The 19,182-nt window shown below is 35.3% G+C and overlaps 1 protein-coding gene across 2 annotated transcripts in view; it reads right to left on the reverse strand.

Moving 5' to 3' along the window:
* Positions 1 to 19,182, reverse strand: part of LOC149571508 (zinc finger protein CONSTANS-LIKE 9-like) — a 73,141-nt gene that overhangs the window by 12,842 nt on the left and 41,117 nt on the right. For both annotated transcript variants that reach the window (XM_089813016.1, XM_089813015.1), the window contains one exon: positions 12,758 to 12,985. In XM_089813016.1, the coding sequence (XP_089669142.1) occupies positions 12,758 to 12,985 (228 nt within the window). The remainder of the gene's footprint in view (positions 1 to 12,757; positions 12,986 to 19,182) is intronic.

A 19,182-nucleotide genomic window follows, 5' to 3' on the forward strand; every position in this document is an offset into this window, starting at 1 on the left:
TGTGAAGCCATAACTAATGACGAGTAGGATTATATTGAATAATACTTCAAAAAAGGAAGACTATATCGTAATTGCTGAAGTTACTTTCAAGTTGAGCACTTTTATCATGTCCTCTAGTTTAATGCGGGAGAATATTGAAATATTTAGAGAAATCATTGTCCACAGAAGTATTGTTTTGGAAAACATGGACTCTATAGGTTCGAGAGTGATATTGCAGCAGAAAAGTTAAACGCAAGATGACAACTGTATTCAGTTCTTTCAATCAAAGAGGAGATTGGGTAGATGTAATATACAAAGTATATGCAAATGTTGTCAAATTAAAATCTCTAAATGTTGACAATCACTGAGGCAATGACATGACAGTACTTAGTATGTACACTAGCAGGTTGACAAAAGACAGGCATGGTCTGCTACAACAATGGTATTGTTGTCTGCACAATTTCGATCGCTTGAGTTGCTAAAATTGTGCAACCTGCATTAGAGAGTACCAAAGAGCTTCCACTGGAAGATCACAAAAAATTCATGCATTAGTATTATTTCCATGAGTTATTCTCCAGAGGACAACTGGTTAGATCTTAGGCAGTTACTCTATAATACTATTTTGGCCTTGAAAATTTCATAAAAGAGATGAGCTTGTAAAGCAAGATCACATTATCATTGGTCCTTATACAACATGTGATCCCGTTGAGAAGGTTCCACTTCTACAGTGAAAATTGTTGATCCATTGATTGGAGGAGGCTTCTCACCAAGTGATGGGATGCCACACAGGTTGATAATTATAATGCTTACAGATGAAATTCAAGGAAGGCGCTACTGGTAACCAATAATGACACTATTGTAATATTATGGATCATTCTCCCTTCCCGATTGCCTAACACTAACTGTGGGTCTATTTGTTCTCTAGGATTTATGATGTGGAACAACTACTAAAGATAATAATGAAAGCAGCAAAGGAGGATTATTGACTACGAACTTAGACACATTATTTTAGGAAGTACGTCTGTTAATACCAAAATCTATGTTGGTTTGACAAATGGTGTAATGAATATATAAACTAATAGATAATCCTTTGGAGTATTGGAATAAAAAAAAATGGTTATTCGGAAGTTGGAGGTCATCTATAGGTCGATTAAAGACCGTACACCAATTGTTAACAAAAGAGAGTGGTATCATTGAGCATTACTCTACCAAGTGGAATTCCTAATTGAAGAATATGAGTAATCGGTCAGATTGATTAAATGAATCTGAATATAGTACATCATCATTCCATCACACTCCCTATTGAAGAATTTATGTTACTATTTGTATGGAATATATGGAATTCTGCGCAGAGTATAATACATAGATTCAATGACATACTAAAAGCTGAAATATATCACAAGGCATTTTTGAAATCAAATTGTAAACAAAGGATGTACATTAGAACTTGGATTGTGATCAGACTTGTGATAAATTGACTTACATCATCCTAATTAGAAAGTGATCAGAATTAAGGAAAGTATTTATGAGTAAGCATTAACTTTTGAAAGGAAATGTATAAACCCTTCACTCTTGATTGGATATATTCTTTCCTCACAATTAATGAATATGAGGAAGGCATTACTTCAACAATACTACATGATGCTATTGTGATAAGTGATGATAAATTGCAAAACACTTGTATGCACATCAAAGGATTAAGTGGTTTAGGATCCTTCACTAGATGAAAGAACGAAATTGGAGCTTAGAAGAAGAGCAATACTTAGAAGGAAAAAAGAAGCAAATTACATCAAGAAGAATGTTGATAGCATTTGCTCCAGAATAGTGAGATAACTATTCTTTCTTGAATGCCAATTTTATTTTGTAGTTAGTCCCTTATTTGTATCCCTATATGTACTATAAAAATTATTTTCTTTGTTATGCTCTTGTTCTTTTCCTTGGTCTTTGGGGATGTTCTTGCAAGAAAAGAAGAATGGTGCATTAGAATGCTGGTGAGGCATTTGTGCAGGTGATGGTAGCACCTAGGATTATGAAACAAAGTCAGGTAAGGGGGCTCTTCCACTGACAGGGACTAGACTATGAGGATTTGGTTCAAATCTGAAGATGATTATATAACTGTTTGATTTAGGACTTGGTCTTATGACAGTAGGTCCAGGGAGGTCTTGGATCTAGGAATTTTAGTCGTATGTGAATTATGTCAACTAATAAAAGACTCTTGAAGAAAGATATCTTTGATGATTGGGATTATGATTATCCTTCTATATCAAGAGGGAGCCTAACATTTCATTAGAGGCAACATTGGACGAAGAGGTCACGACGTTGATGCATGTACTTGAAGCTTTGGAAGGGAACCACATTATCTTAATATTTGGTGTTGCCAAGCTTGAGGACAAATCCATGGTTTAGTACATTCACTCATGTTACTATGAATCAAGGTATGTTTCTGTGACAGAGGGAGCAAATAGAAGATATGCTTCACTTGACTTTTGAGGATCTTGGTAATATTGATTCAGAGGGAGTAGACCATGTCGAGATGGATTCTCTAGTGAACAAGAAACTATAGCAATCAAAGGACTACAATTCATGAGATGAAGTTCCATATGTGTATACTGAAAGGCATTTATGTGAATGCTTAAACTATAGATGAATACTTGGAATGCTATTCATTCAAAGTACATTATCATATAAGATCTTACAATTGATATTTTCTCCAAATCATTTAACCAGAGTGAAGTTTGTACATTATTGAAGACAAGCTTCAAGTTATGGATTAGAGCCCTTACTGAAAGGAAGACTCAAACCTCAGTGATTTCCTTAGATGTACCTTAATGCATTCATAGAGAAGGATGAGGTGAAAACCTATGTTCCACCCTCTGGGAATATTCATGGTGGACCCACCCTCTGATATGGTTCATGGTGGATGTCATGTGAGTTATTACATGATCTTGTGAAAACTTCTTGAGAGGTGACGATCTTTCAATAAAGTTTACCTGTGTTTACTATTGTAAGATGACGATCTTAACAATAGTTTAACCTACTATCATGATAGATGTCATATGATGTCTATGGAGATCATGATAGGGCATATCTCTTATGCAATTAACTAAGTAGTGTTCATACTACTATACATTATATTGCTAAGACATGGCATGGTGAATACTATGAGACGTAGTATTAGTGGAGACACCTTGAGCAGATATCTTCTTTGGTAGACATCATGAGACATGATGTCAATGCACATACCAAGAAAATATAAGAGTATTGTGAATATCATATGGTTGATATTCTTGGGCATACAATACTGTTGATGTTACTATGACATAACAGTAGTACACTGTGTTGTTTATTTGGATAAAATCATCCTCCCTAGCTAAGAGGGAGTGTTAATGATTACATCTTTGATCAGACGATTCCAATCGATAAAATCAAATGTTTGAATAGCCTGGCCTTAAACATTTGGTATCTATCCTTCTCTATTATTATCATGGAACATTATTATTATTGATAATAAATTATTAAGTAGATATAAAAGAGATTGAGATAATAAAACAACTAAACACTATGTAGGGAAGCAAAAACATTCACTTGTATTGAACTTAGGAAACATGATTCAATGAAAGCTTTAAAGTACATTCTCACCAATTTTGTCACATATCTAGGTACGACAGCACCTTAACTAATACCTACTTCCCCCTTTGGGCAATTGGCATACACATTATCTTCAAGATTTGTGAGAATAGTTTCTAACATATAATGAGAAGCGTATACTTATTGGGGATTTCAATTCATTCAAATAAGAGGAAAGCAAAGGGGGTATACAATTCAAGAGGAGGATAGTTGCTAAGCTTTCAGAACTAATGCAGCAAAATCTTTCATACATGTGCACTATAAGATGTTTACATTATGGGTAGCATCTGTCATTGCACCAAAAGCTCGAATTGTTAATACCCAATACAAATGCTAAGACTTACTTAGATCTACGACCTGAATCTCCAAGGAGTTGCTAACCACCAAGTCAACACTCTCAACAATCTCCCCCAAAGCACCAATTAAGCCTTCAACTCCAACTGAAGGGAGACTCAAACCCATGACCTAAGGGCTTTGATACCAATTGTAGGTAGCATTTGTCGTTGCACCAAAAGCTCAAACTCTTAATGCCCGATACAAATGTTGAAAGTTATATGGATCCACAACACGAATCTCCAAGGAGGTGCTAACCACCAAGTCAACATTCTCAACATACATGTACACTAAAAATTGGAGTCAAGTTATCTAGAAACTTCATGGAGCCAAACTAAAATTCCATAGATCCATGAATCAAATAGCTACAAAACTTGAACCAACCAAAGTACCATAGGCCTTATTCATCAAACAACACTTTACCATTGGCCTCTCAGTAGTCCAAATTTTGAATCCACCTCATAAGAGGTCTTCTCAGTTCAAATTTGAAAGCATGTGGCTAGCTTATTTAGATTTCAAAAGCAAGATCGAATGGTGGGAAAATATACCCAGAACCACAAGGTGCGATAAGTTCAAATTTCAGAGGAAGTCATTATCCTTGCAAAAATATATCAATGAATAGAATGCCTACCCATTAAAATTTTCCTGCAAACAAGATAAATTGCATTAGAACTTGCAGAGTTAAAGTAGTCTATATGTGATAATGAATAAATAGTAACATAAGTAGAAAAAAAAAAGATCTTCATCTCTAGGTTAGCTATTATGTCTCAAGACAAAAATCATTGTAGAGACCATAGTTCAAAATCTCGTTCTCAGCCACTTATCAACGTGACTAAAAAACATTTTCTCAGCAAATATCAAAGAGAAATCAGCAACTTCTCGGGAAAATATTGGGAACTTAATTTAAAATGCATTTTTTTACAAAATTCAATACATAGATGCATGTAATGAGTCACTAAATAAGTAAACAAACCAAACAAACTGATATATATATATATATATATATATATGCAATAAGTCACAAAATCGCATCCTCATAAACCCTTCTCCTCCACCCAAAACGTTCAATGCTGGAAAAGAATAATTTTTGGCCGTTTTGTTGGGCATCAGAGTTATACTAACAATGCTCGCAAGAACTTGAACACTCTCACCGAGAAGTGCCAAGAAGTGGTGATTTTCTCGCAAAGAAATTTTCAACTTCTCTTCCCAGATGTTTCGCGCAAAAAACACAAATTTTCGTGCCACCCTCAAAATCTTGTGAGAAAATGAGATATCGGCACTAATTTGAACTATGGTAGAGACTATTATCTAAGGACAAATGGATTACAAATGGGAATTTAAACACTTTTGAGCAAGAAAATCATCAACTAGCTCCCCAAATTAAAAAACCAATCAAGTAAACTAGTAATCCAATCCACAAAATACAAGGAATTTTGATCGAGTGAGCAACTATCTCAAAGACATCTTGAACGATAGTAGATGCAATGAGAGCATCGACATAGTGCAAATGGATGTTCTTGGCAATATTCCATCTCCTAACTGATAGGGATTATTTTTCAACTCGCCTATCGCTACAACAAAACTCGAGGTTAATGTTTTCCTTTCCACAAAGACAAAGCAATAGACCTAGTTGATTTCTTGTCTTTGTTGTATCAAATGTTTTAGAGTCTCCTCAAAAACAATCTACTATTTGCTTTCTCTCACTAGAAAGATAAAGCAGGCTTGAATGATTACTTTGAAGTGGTTTAGAAATCTTGACTAAATAAATAAATTTTCAGAGAAGCAAACAAGGACTGGTCCACAAAGATACTAAAATAGATCACTACGTTGATTGGACTCAACCAACAGAATCCAACCCTTACTATACAAACTAATCTCCTCAATGGAGTCAAATTATAAACCAGAAAGACATGTGGCAGAGAACATCATATTTGCTAAGTAGCCAAATTGATTGCTTTACCCACTAATATCAGGTAAGAAGCATCTTGGAATTGAAATCAGGTAAGAATTGAATGTGGAATCATCCTGAAATCAGGATTTTCCTTGTTGAAGCAGTCCTATGACTACTCTTTTGTTTTGACTCGAATCTGCCACTGATGTATCAACTCCACACTGATTCTAGATCTTCAATACCATTTTTTTCACTTTTTCAAACCCCAAAAGGTGAAAAAGTCCCTTCATGCAATGTAATTGATTACTTTTTCCATTCCATGAAGTCTTTAAGGCCATGTGTCGTAGAAGAGTCTTGATGTGACAGAGGGTATTGTATGCCATCCAGGCACACAGGTGACAATTTCCAAGTAGGGTCTGAGAAATTTTCATTAATTTTTTCCCGCCCTATGAATGTGAAAATGCTGGAAAAAAATTAAATATATAACTAGAAAAGAAAATTATTTTATAAAATTATTTACAGATTTAAAAAGTAGGATTCTTCCAATCCATAAATTATTGCATGGATTTTTTGGCAAAAAATGGTTTTCTACCCAAAATTTTGTTTGATAAATTTACATTTGCCTAAAGTTTAAACTATTTTGTTAATTTATTAAATTTTATAAATTTTTAATAATATAATAAATAATAAATCTTATTATTTATTTTAAATTATTATGTTAAAATTTCAGAGAAGCATAAATCATTTGGAGAATAAATCAGAACATCATAGTGGGATTTTTTTGAAAACATTAGAAAAAACTGGCAAAAAATCAAATTTACAAAAAAAATGTGAAAAATTGAGTAAAATTAGTCAAGAACTACTTTTTTAAAATTAAAGGACATTTCCACAGTGAAGATGATAAAGGACTTATATAATGATTCTAAACACTTGCACAATCTCCTCTTAATATATTCATATATATTTATTATCAAGATATGATTTGAAGTAGCGCTAAAATATGATATGGGCTTTCTTAATTTTCAAATTCAAAATGAAGCTTTCTTCGCAAAACATTATCAATAAAAGAAAATCCTCATATTCATATAAGTAGAATTCATTTGTGATTGACCCAAACTTGTTGACCCAAGTTTCATGAGTAGTGGTTTACAAGATTCCATCTCTCATAAGAATAAATTGAACACTTAACACTTATTGCATCTAGGTGATGCTCATAGACTTCTCAGGAGGTCACCATTCCTATTATAGCTCCAACACAAGCACATTTAACTGCGAAGTTTCCTCCAAGGTTAAGCCCACTTGCTTGCAACCCCATTAGTAAAACCCTCAGCAAGTGTCGTGTCTTATGAATCATTCAATAGAAAACCCCTTAAGCCCATCAATTGATAAGTAGAAGATAATTTCCACCGAAAGTCCAATTGTGATATTGCTATCAAGATTCATTCGTGTAGTTTCGAGTCAAACTCATTGACCCAAGTTCATGAGTAGTGGTTCACAAGAACCCATCTCTCATGAAACTGAATGGAACACTTAGCACTTATTGCATCTAGGTGATGCTCATAGAGATGAAGCGTTGAGAGTTCCCAAAGGGTCACTTATCCTAGTTTTGCTCATTCTCAAGTTCACTTAACCACGAAGTTTCCTCCAAGGTTAAGCCCACTTTGCTTGAAACCTCATTTACAAAACCTTCACCAAGTGTTGTGCCTTAAGAGCTATTCATTAGGAAGCCCTTTAAGCGCATGAATTGAAAAGTAGGAGGTATTTTCCATAGCAAGTCAAGTTGTGATATTGCTATTAGGATTCATTTGTGTTGTTTTTGAGTCAAACTCATTGACCCAATTTTCATGAATAATGGTTCACAAGAACCCATCTCTCATGAGAATGAATGAAACACTTCACACTCATTGCATTTAAGTGATGCTCACAGAGGTGAAGCACTGGGACTTCCTGGAAGGTCACACATCCCATTACTACTCCAACTCAAGCGCACTTAACCATGGAGCTTCCTCCAAGGTTAAGCCCACTTTTCTTGAAACCCCATTTGCAAAACCTTCAGCAAGCATTGTGTTGTATAAACCATTCATTATTAAGTCCCTTAAGCTCATCAAATGATAAGTAGGAGATATTTTCCACAAGTAGTCAAATTGTGATATTGCTATCAAGATTCACCTGTGTGGTTTTTGAGTTAAACTCGTTGACCCATGTTTTGTGACTAGTGGTTCACAACAACCCATCTCTCCTGAAAATGAATGGAATACTTAGCACTCATCACATCTAGGTGATGCTCATAGAGGTGAAGCACCGCGACTTCCCAAAAGGTCACTCATCCTAGTAGTACAACTAATGTATGCTTAACCACAGAGTTTCCTCCAATGTTAAGGCCACTTTGTTTGCAACCCCATATGCAAAACCTTCAACAATTGTTGTGCCTTATGAACCATTCATTAGAATTTTCTCAAGTTCCTTTTATCATATATATTCAATAAACAATGATATATAAAGTTGACATGATATACACAATGATATATTTACACACACACACCAAAACAACTTATCTATGTTGAACATGGAGATTGAATTGCATAATTTATTTAATTTAATTTTGAGTAAAGTCATAAATATCCAGCAATTCGGTTAATCGTAAGAACTTATATGTCATAATTGACAAGCCTAAAATGATTATTATGATTAATGTAGGGTTCTTTGTTTTCTCCAAAATAAATAAGGCAAAACTCTATTACCTTTCTCTTTTAGATCATAACGCAACAAATAAATAAGGTGGCTTTGTTACGTTGTTTTTTTTTTTCTGTTTCATGTTAAAAAAGTAGCAGCATCAAAATCAAGCTTTACAAAATATTTAATGTAGAAAGAGAGAATTTTTGTTTGTAACTGCCTATCTCCCATGCTACTTCCCGACTCTCCAACACTTCGAGACTTGGCAAATATTCAAGCCAACTTTCCTACCTATGTCTTCAGCTGCACATCAATTTTGTAGACTATCATGTCACATATTTGCAGATTTTTCCCATCAATGTTGCTTTAAGAGTTTCTTCTAGTTCCCCGCAATTTTTTTGTTGATTAACAATCATTTTTTGCCAAATAAGCACTTGATAAATGGCAAAAACATCGTTGAGAGTTGTGACCAAACAATCTTGGTTTTTTTGGGAATAAATCATTGCACACATCGACTATCGAATAGTCATGTATAATCGTGATTTTTTGCCATTTTCTACTTCTATGCTATTAATATATACTAACAGTCAATTATAATTATAATTTTGAAACTACTTTATAATGTGAATAATAAACTATAGAGGTTTGTTGCTTCTCCATTAAAGGGGAATCTATAATAGTGTATAATAATTATAATTTTAAAATTAATGTGCAATATTAATTATATAGTTGATCTCATCAAAATCCATGGGGCAGGGGTGATTTAAAACAAATTCATTACTAGCTTTGACACCATCTCACATGTCCCTAACAATTTAGGATGATTGAGGACCTCTCAAATTTTGTTGATGACCTCCATTGCTTTCCCCACTCCTCTGATTAGAGTTTTCCAAAGGTCCGAAAGAAAACTAAAGGGACAAAATTACAATTTTTTCCCAAGATGATTCCTCATTGACTTTCTTCCATCCTAGAATCAACCCTATTTCTAAGTGATTTGTCAATTTTATAAGTTTTTTGTAGGGTTCCGTAGATTTTTGCAATGATCTTTTACATTTTTTGTCATTTCTTAGGGGGTTCTAAATGATTTTAGTGCACTTCGAATGCAAAGATTAGTGAAAATTGGGTCAATGATTGGTCACCAATATTTTCATGAATCGGGATTTTTACAAGGAAAAATTCTGCAAGCTTCAGGATTAATTCGGAGTTGTTGCAGATTTCTGCTTCTATGTGTTAGATAATTAAATATTACAAATTCAAAATGATATAATAAACTATAAATCTAAAACTATTATTTACACTTAAAAATAATTTGTTTTGTTGTTTTAGGTTTTCCAATCTACAATAGTGAATATTCTATTTAAGTTTACTATTAAATGTTTATGGTTTATGAAATTAGATTTATCGTGATATTGCTATCAGGATTTAACTGTGTGATTTTTGAGTCAAACTCATTGACCCATATTCCCTGAGTAGTGATTCAACATGAATTCATCTCTCATGAGAATAAATGGAACACTTGGCACTCATTAGATCTAGGTGATGCTCACAGCGTGAAGCACCGGGACTTCCCGAGAGGTCACCCATCCTAGTACTACTCTAGCCTGAGCGCACTTAACTACAGAGTTTCCTCCATGGTTAAACCCAAAGCTTGCAACCTCATTTGCAAAACCTTCACCAAGTGTTGTGCCTTATGAACCATTCATTAGAAAGCCCCTTAAGCTCATCAATTGATAAGTAGGAAATAATTTCCACAGCAAGTCAAATTGTGATATTGCTATCAGGATTTAATTGTGTGATTTTTAAGTCAAACTCATTGACCCATATTCCATGAGTAGTGATTCAACATGAATTCATCTCTCATGAGAATAAATGGAACACTTAGCACACATTAGATCTAGGTGATGCTCACAAGGGTGAAGCACTGGGACTTCCCGAGAGGTCACCCATCCCAGTACTACTCCAGCTTGGACACGCTTATTCTCATGAGAGATGAATTCATGCTGAATCACTACTCATGGAATATGGGTCAATGAGTTTGACTCAAAAATCACACAGTTAAATCCTGATAGCAATATCACAAATTGACTTGTTGTGGAAATTATTTCCTACTTATCAATTGATGAGCTTAAGGGGCTTTCTAATGAATGGTTCATAAGGCACAACACTTGGTGAAGGTTTTGCAAATGGGGTTGCAAGCTTTGGGTTTAACCATGGAGGAAACTCTGTAGTTAAGCGCGCCTAGGCTGGAGTAGTACTGGGATAGGTGACCTCTCAGGAAGTCTCGGTGCTTCACCCCTGTGAGCATCACCTAGATCTAATGAGTGCTAAGTGTTCCATTTATTCTCATGAGAGATGAATTCGTCTTGAATCACTACTCATGGAATATGGGTCAATGAGTTTGACTCAAAAATCACACAGTTAAATCCTGATAGCAATATCATAATTTGACTTACTGTGGAAATTATTTCCTACTTATCAATTGATGAGCTTAAGGGGCTTTCTAATGAACGGTTCATAAGGCACAACACTTGGTGAAGGTTTTGCAAATGGGGTTGCAAGCTTTGGGTTTAACCATGGAGGAAACTCTGTAGTTAAGCGCACCCAGGCTGGAGTAGTACTGGGATGGGTGACCTCCCGGGAAGTCCCGGTGCTTCACCCCTGTGAGCATCACCTAGATCTAATGAGAGCTAAGTGTTCCATTTATTCTCATGAGAGATGAATTCATGTTGAATCACTACTCATAGAATATGGGTCAATGAGTTTGACTCAAAAATCACATAGTTAAATCCTGATAGCAATATCACAATTTGACTTGCTGTGGAAATTATTTCCTAGTTATCAATTGATGAGCTTAAGGGGCTTTCTAATGAATGGTTCATAAGGCACAACACTTGGTGAAGGTTTTGCAAATGGGGTTACAAGCTTTGGGTTTAACCATGGAGGAAACTCTGTAGTTAAGCGCGCCCAGGCTGGAGTAGTATTGGAATGGGTGACCTATCGGGAAGTCCCAGTGCTTCACCCCTGTGAGCATCACCTAGATCCAATGAGTGCTAAGTGTTCCATTTATTCTCATGAGAGATGAATTCATGTTGAATCACTACTCATGGAATATGGGTCAATGAGTTTGACTCAAAAATCACATAGTTAAATCCTAATAGCAATATCACAATTCGATTTGCTGTGGAAATTATTTCCTACTTATCAATTATATTTATCGTTTATTTATATTACTACACCATTGAATAGAAATTACATTATTAAAAAATAATTGAATATGACATACATACATACATACATACATACATACATACATACATACATACATACATACATACATACATACATACATACATACATATATATATATATATATATATATATATATATATATATATGTATATATAGCCTTTAACAAATGACTTCTTATTACTACAGTCCTCCAAAAACCTTTGTCGCATATGCCTGGTACCAGCATGTCTGGCTTAGTATTATTGATTGGCTTATACGATGTTTATCCTATTTGAACTCATTAAGCATTGAATTTAAACCTCCTTGATTTACTAACTCTAGCCTCTCCTATTATAGTAGAAATTGAAACCAATACCAAGGGTACACCTGTTTATAGTGATAGAGATTTTCTTATACTTGCATGTCCAAAATACATGCATTCAGATTATCTTTGTTTCACATGTGCATTGGACGTTTAAAGGTGGGGCTGCTCCAAACCATTCAGTGTTAATTTTTATGTACTCTGAATAATTGATATTTCTGCTATACTGTGCAGTGGTAACATACAAAATCCAATCTCTGATATCATCATAGAACAGTCCTATCTTATAAGCTAAATAGAATAGGGAAGCAAGTTCACACCATGCCAGACATCCACGTACAATCTGAGAGAAAAACATAAATAGTATATAGGATGGCCATGACACCGAAGTAGCAATATGTAGAGAAAGTGGTTTAAACTTTAAATGGGGAGATGGCTTTAATTATAGTTTGCTTGTGCATGCATATTGTTGACTATTATCATGCTAACGTGAACAGCAATGCATACTCCTTTTTCAAGAGCTATAAAAAAGGTAAATTAAAAAAAATGTCAAAGATTAAATATTTGATACTTATTTTCTAATTAACAGATTAAAAGCTGTAAATAAAAAAATTTGTCCCACTTAATTGCTGTAAGTTTTGGCTACTCGCAGCATAATAGAAATATATCACTACATGTCTAACTTTGCACGTAAAGACACCAACCTTGCGAGAACTCTCGTTGCATCCACTTGAATCAGCAATAGAGACATCTTTATCCATAGAGGAACAGGTTGTGTCCACATCCTCAAAAATCGAAGTGCTTTTACCTTGGGGGCCACCAAATATGTCTTCATAGTTTTCAAAAGTAAGATCAACATCAGACATATGAAACGTGTCGCAGTATTCCTCGTCATCATAAATTCTAAGATCTTGCATGTCTTGACCCCATAGCTACACATAATAAACAAGAATTAACTCAAGACAACAATCGTCAAGCATCATAAAATCTATAATAGATACTAAAAGTAGACATCTCAAATAATTCCAAAGATCACGTATAACTTGATCCCGTGGCTACACATTTCAAACTAGAAAAAACTCCAGATTAGAATTGTTCTGCATCATAAAGCCTATAACAGATCTTAAAAGTAGACATCACAAATAATATATAACTCCCAACTGCAAGTACTGTATTCTTTCCTTTGTCAATAAGAAGACATTGTAAGAATAAAACCAAGCAAAATTTAATCAGTTTAATTACTTTTATTGGCTGCAAAAAGGAGTTAGTATTCTAGCTTACTAGAGAAGCAAACAGTTGCAAAATGCTAGGTGGGAGGGATTATGAATGAATATACTAGGATTGATTAAAAAAATTAGAAAATCAAGACTTAATTTATGCTAATGTGTGGGTGAAGCAATAAATCTTCCCAAAGCTATTATTTGTGACTATCTTGGATTATTAACATGAATGCTGATGGTATTCCTTTAGGGGATTGTTCTAAGCATTGGAGAGATGGTTAGCATGATTGACATGTTGCATTCATGATTGTGTTTGTCACTGATGTTAACATAGCATCGTTTTTGTGAAGAGTGGCAGAGTGGCAGACAGAGAATGAGGTCATGCGGACTGTGTATTGATAATCAGGTCAAGTGCAGCTGAGGATGAAGTGGACAAGTGTGCATACAGAGAGTCGAAGACATGCGGAAGTTATTTATGAATTACAGAGGAAAGTAAGCAAACAAAGTACCTGATAAGTTGTTTCTGATGTTTGGATTGTATCTCTTTAGAGGGATAGAATCGTGATGAGCGCAGTTAAACAATGACAATAGACAGCCTAATGATGACGTCAGTTAGTGCCCAAGGTCAACGGTTGCACGCGTGAGAAGTGGTGAAGACTGTGAGCCAACAATGTTGTGTGATTGTAAAATAATAGTGATATCTTAATGAGGTCCTACTATAATTAATTGAGAGAACCTCAAAGCTGACTCAAGGAATTATTTTGAGGATATGGTATAAAGGAAGGTTATTTTCCTTGTTGTGAAGTATGTATTCAAGTGTGATATGCAAAGTATTTGGTAAATGCAAGTAAGCGATCCAAGGGATTATTTAGATGCAAAGTTGTTGATCTGGTATTGAGATCAAAAGAGGTTTTGGTCCAGTCAAGAGGATAGAGGAGTTCAAGTTATTTCATTTCTATTATTCTGCAAGGAATAATACAAAAATCAGTTGGCTAGTGAGTTCGGTGATCTTGCCCCTGAAGCTGTTTGGACAATGAGTTCATCTACCTTCTATAACTCTAAACAGAGATGGCACAACTCCTAACAGGGTTGGAATCTCCTAATCGGGATTTTCTTAGCCTCCTAGCAAGCAGTGATATGTACTGAATGTATTTCATTGGCTCCTAACAAAGTCCATCCTCTTACAAGAAACTTTTATATTAGTACATCATTTTGTGGGTGACATCCCCACCGGGGTTTTCCCCCTGATCAAGGGTTTCCTACTTAACATATTTGGTGTTTTATTGTGTGTGTATCTTCTTATGGTTGCTGATTATATTGCTCACATGGTTAAGGATTAATAAGGTTGACAAATGTTTTAATAGTTGGATAACTGATTCAGCCCCACCCCCCCCTTCCCCCCATCTCAGTTATCTCGGTGGACTTTACTTTCTAACAAATCCAATTCTTTTATGTGAAGAACTTCCCTCTTTAGTTAAGGAAGAAGAAGAAAATAAGGTTGCTCCTATCCTTGAGGCACAAATGATGGCTTTTGAGCCTTTAGAAGAAAATGAGGATCTGTTGCAAGAAGAGGAAGAAGAAGAAAATCAGTTATTGCAGCATACAGTCCTTCATGATGCAGGGAATGAGAAAGAGGCTCCCAAGGATATATCCGTCCTTGAGGAGGAACATGCTGATATGCATAAGGTTGCCCCTCAACCTATGCATATTATTGCAGCTATGATAGAGGAGATTGATTATGAGGATGACCTTTTGGATGAGTCTGCTGCTATCTACTGTTCTATAGATGTTGAGTCATCATCTCTTATATATGAGAAGCATGTTCTACAACAGCAACAAGTCAAGATTCACACCATACTAGTAGCTCCCAAGGAGGTGGCTCATGAGCAGCATGAGGATAAGGTGGAGATTATTTCTTCACAAGAAGAGGAGCCACTTCCAAACTAGCAGGGTACCAAGGTTGCAGAGCACAACAACACGGTCAAGGCTGATTGCTTAGACCTGAAGCCATCAAGAGGATGCCTCATAAGGCATCTACCTCTGCAACGAATCAATGTGTTGCCCCCGGTTATGCTTCTTTTAGAGCATAACAAGGATTGTCACATGAAGGACCAAGTTTGTCTTGCTCAAAATCAAGATGTCCCAATGGTCAAGAGCTTCTTTGTCCTCAATATTTAGAAGATTTTGCAAAGTGCAGCAGTATGCTTGTCATGCTTGCTACTATTTTCAGTTGCCAACATGCATGAAAGAAAAAACCAACTCGTAAGAAAGGGCAGCTATTTTAACAAGCCATTAAATGGCTTTGTTTAATTTCTCGGTTTCTAAATATTTGTACATAGTAGAGTAGGTTTTTCCAGCTTTCCAAGAAGTGCACGTGCACAGCCATTCCCTCCTGGAGATAACAAGTTTTGTAGTTTTGTTGGTTGTAGAATTTTTGTGAAGTTACAAGTGGGTTAGTGCGTCGTTTTGTCTTGATGACTCCATGCCCAATGGATTGCTCAAGGCCGCTAATCAATGCTTAGCAAGCAAACATCCCATTGAGTCGCCAAAAATGTTGGCTATTTTTGCCCCCATTCAACCCATCACATAGAACCAATCTGAGAAAACTTCAATGGGTTGTTTTCTTTGCAGAGAGTTAACACGCTAAAATTGCAGGGTTAACATTTTACGTTATCCCCATTTTGCTATTTTGCAGATTCACTTTTCTGCCCTTTGTGAAATAGCGAAACTTTCCTACGTTAACCGCTTTTTGCTATTTCACGATGCTCCCTTTTGCACTCTTGCGAACTAGCACCAACCGTTGGATTTAAAGCTAATCTTCATCCACGGTGGTGTTTTAATAACTCATTGGGGGTTCTTTCGCCTAATCTTGGCCTTTCATTCAAATATGAAGGATCATCATCAATGTTCATCACTTTTTCTGGGAAAATCTAACCTTTTCCACGCAGTTCAACTCTACAGATGTACACAAGTGGGTTAACACTATGTATTATCCCATCCCGCATTTTTTGACAACGTCACATTTTGGTTGCTTGCATCCACAACACTCTTCCAAGGACTATTCTTTATTATCGGGTGACTTTTGAGGCCTTGTTCCACATCACTAATGCACTCCATGCCTCTTTATTGCTTGTAATGATCAAATCTCTTGGATTTGATCTTTCCAACAACTGCGTGCATTTCCTTTTGGTCTTTTCTGTCACTTCCATGAGCAAGTTGTGTACATGATAAGATTTATCTCTAATATTCAGTTATTTCTCTTCTCTTCATCCAGTGGTTGGAGTTTGAACTTCATGGTTTCATTCCAATTATGCCTGAACTCTTTAAAAGGCAGTTCATAATTATTTTTCAAGGTTCTTCTCTGCTGGCATTTTTGTAGCAGCCTTATGCTTTGCCAATGTATTCCTTGCCTTCCATTAATGAAATAGCTCTGTTTCTTACCCTATTCTTGCCATTCTTCTATCTAGTGCATGTTTTTGTGCCTTGTAGTGAATGTTTCCATTCTATTTTCCAGATTTATGTGTTGTGTTTAAATTGCTATAAGTGAAAACCCATTTCCTTTCAGCATTTGATTGGTTCAAACCTGCATGTGATATCTGGGAAGGCATATTAGAGTAGAGAATAGTGTATTTGAGTTTTTCATTGATGTGTAGTGCAGTTGTAGGCAAAGATTGTAACCATAGTTCAATCTGGTGCATCACCCCCTTTCCCTTTCAACATTTACTTTTCATGTAATCCCTCTCCCTTTTTCTTCAAAGTCTTAGTTTAGATGCACCCTGATTGTAAGGAAGTCGGCCTTCTCTAAATATTCAACCTCAGAGCATAAGTCCCACACTTAGAGGTTGTTTCCATGTTACACAAGATCACCCGGGGATAACATGTTGGGTAGGGGTGTAAACTTTTGTGTCAACAGCTGTTGTTCAGGTATCAACCTAGAATGAAAACCCACTTGACCAATCCTTGCTGGATTTGTTCGGAATTCACAAGTGTGTAGAATTAATTTTAGGCTTTGTAGGGTATAGAGCAAATCAATTTATCTATACAAGTTTCAGATTCACGAGTTGTCCTAATTTTCAGTTACAAATTAGAATGCTTTGAAAAAAATTATGAGTTTGGAAGTATTGTGTGCTAGTGAGAAATCAATTAAAATTTGTAGTGTAGTGTGTGCAAGGTGATATTGGATAGACAACATGTTCAATGTGGGATTTCACTTTTCAGCCAAGGGAGTTGGGAAGTGGAGAAAGTTCAGAGTTACTCTATGCTTAGAATTTTCTTCTTTAGGGTGGGGGACTTGAAAGGAAAAATAATAAATGAGGGAAATTAAGATACTCCATTTGTTGTATTGTGAAATGTTCTTGAATTGAGAGATGACTCTGTATCAATTTAGATGAAGTCGTGTTCATAATGAGGTCTAAGACTCCAATGGTACTTGCGGGGCTGAGAGAAGCTTCAAGGTCAAAAGAAAGTCCTCCCTTGATTATCAAGAGGAGGTATATTAAAGTTATAGATCAACCTATTGATTAACAATGGACATCAACACAAGATTCAGATTTTCAAGGAGAAGAGCAACCACATATGTCAATTTAAATAATTACTTGTATGGTAGCAATAATTTAGCAGACTATTTGAAGCTAGTATGCAAGCTTTCATGCTAGGAAGATTGTTTTTCTAGCTTGAATCAAATTCTAAGAGCGAATGATTTTGTTATTGCATCTTATTCATCCTCTAATTAGGGAGTTACCTCTCAAAATATTTTGTTCTACTAGTTCAAGTCTATTGCTACGATCAATCCTAATCCAAAAACCATCTTAAAAAACCCAAATAATTCTTGCAGTTCTTCTCTTGTTACTGTAGTGGGTGATGACACAATAGGAAGAAGACATGTCAACAGTAAGATTTATTAGGCTTCCTCAAAGAACCAATTCTATTATGATTGAGAAATTGTTCTCCACTGGAGGACCTACCAATATCACTTTGAATCACCAAGGCATTTAGGGAACACATACATAGGTGATAATAGGATTGCTAATGAAGGTAAACATGTCTTGACTAAGGGTGGTACTCAATGTTTAAGGCATTTATACTTATTCTTCTTTGGTTCAAGAAAGAAATTGATTATAGTCAATATAGGATTATTGGAGGCTAGCAATACTACTATAATTCTTTGGATTACTCACTTACATTTAAGCCCCTACAAACATTTTATTCTAGTATCATATATTATTTGAACTAGTTTAGCATGTCTGCCTATTTTAGCATGATTGAACATTTTTTAATAAATGAATGTGACGCAATGAGGCCACTGACATTATGTAAAACATCAAAATATAAACCTCTAGGATTGAGCCTCAAACACTTAAAAGAGGGAGCACAAGATCAATTCCTATACCACTAATATTATAGTCCACTCCTAATACTAGATTCTAGTAATAATTTGGAATTTAGGATAAGGGCCATCTATTTTAGCATGATTAAACAGCTTTTTTATACATGAATGTGCAACAATGGTCCCACTTCCGTTATGTAAAACCATAGAAGCAACAGTCTTCTCAGGAAAAAAATCTGCAAACTAAAAGTATAAGAGTTTTTTGGAAAAATGGGATTTAAATGGGGAAAACCTCAGGTTTGAAAAAAAAAACATGAAAAAAATGTCTGAAAAAGAAACAAAAGCTACTTATTTTTCAATTTAAAGGTATCTCCATGACATAGAGAGATTAAGTAAAATAGAGAGTTTAGCACATGAATTGTCCAAATAAAATGTTTGTTTAAAATAACAGAATGTGGATTAGCATGTAAGCTTTTCTGCTAAATGACTTTAAGGTAAGTTAACAATAAAACAGTTAACTGATTGGTACACAAATAAACCTCTAGTCTTGTTGTAGGATGAGTGGATGGTAAAATGTTACTAA

This window comes from Cupressus sempervirens, chromosome 2, assembly GCF_028749045.1.
Source record: "Cupressus sempervirens isolate cs-2001-9-10 chromosome 2, ASM2874904v1, whole genome shotgun sequence".
In the NCBI taxonomy this organism is placed as follows: domain Eukaryota; kingdom Viridiplantae; phylum Streptophyta; class Pinopsida; order Cupressales; family Cupressaceae; genus Cupressus; species Cupressus sempervirens.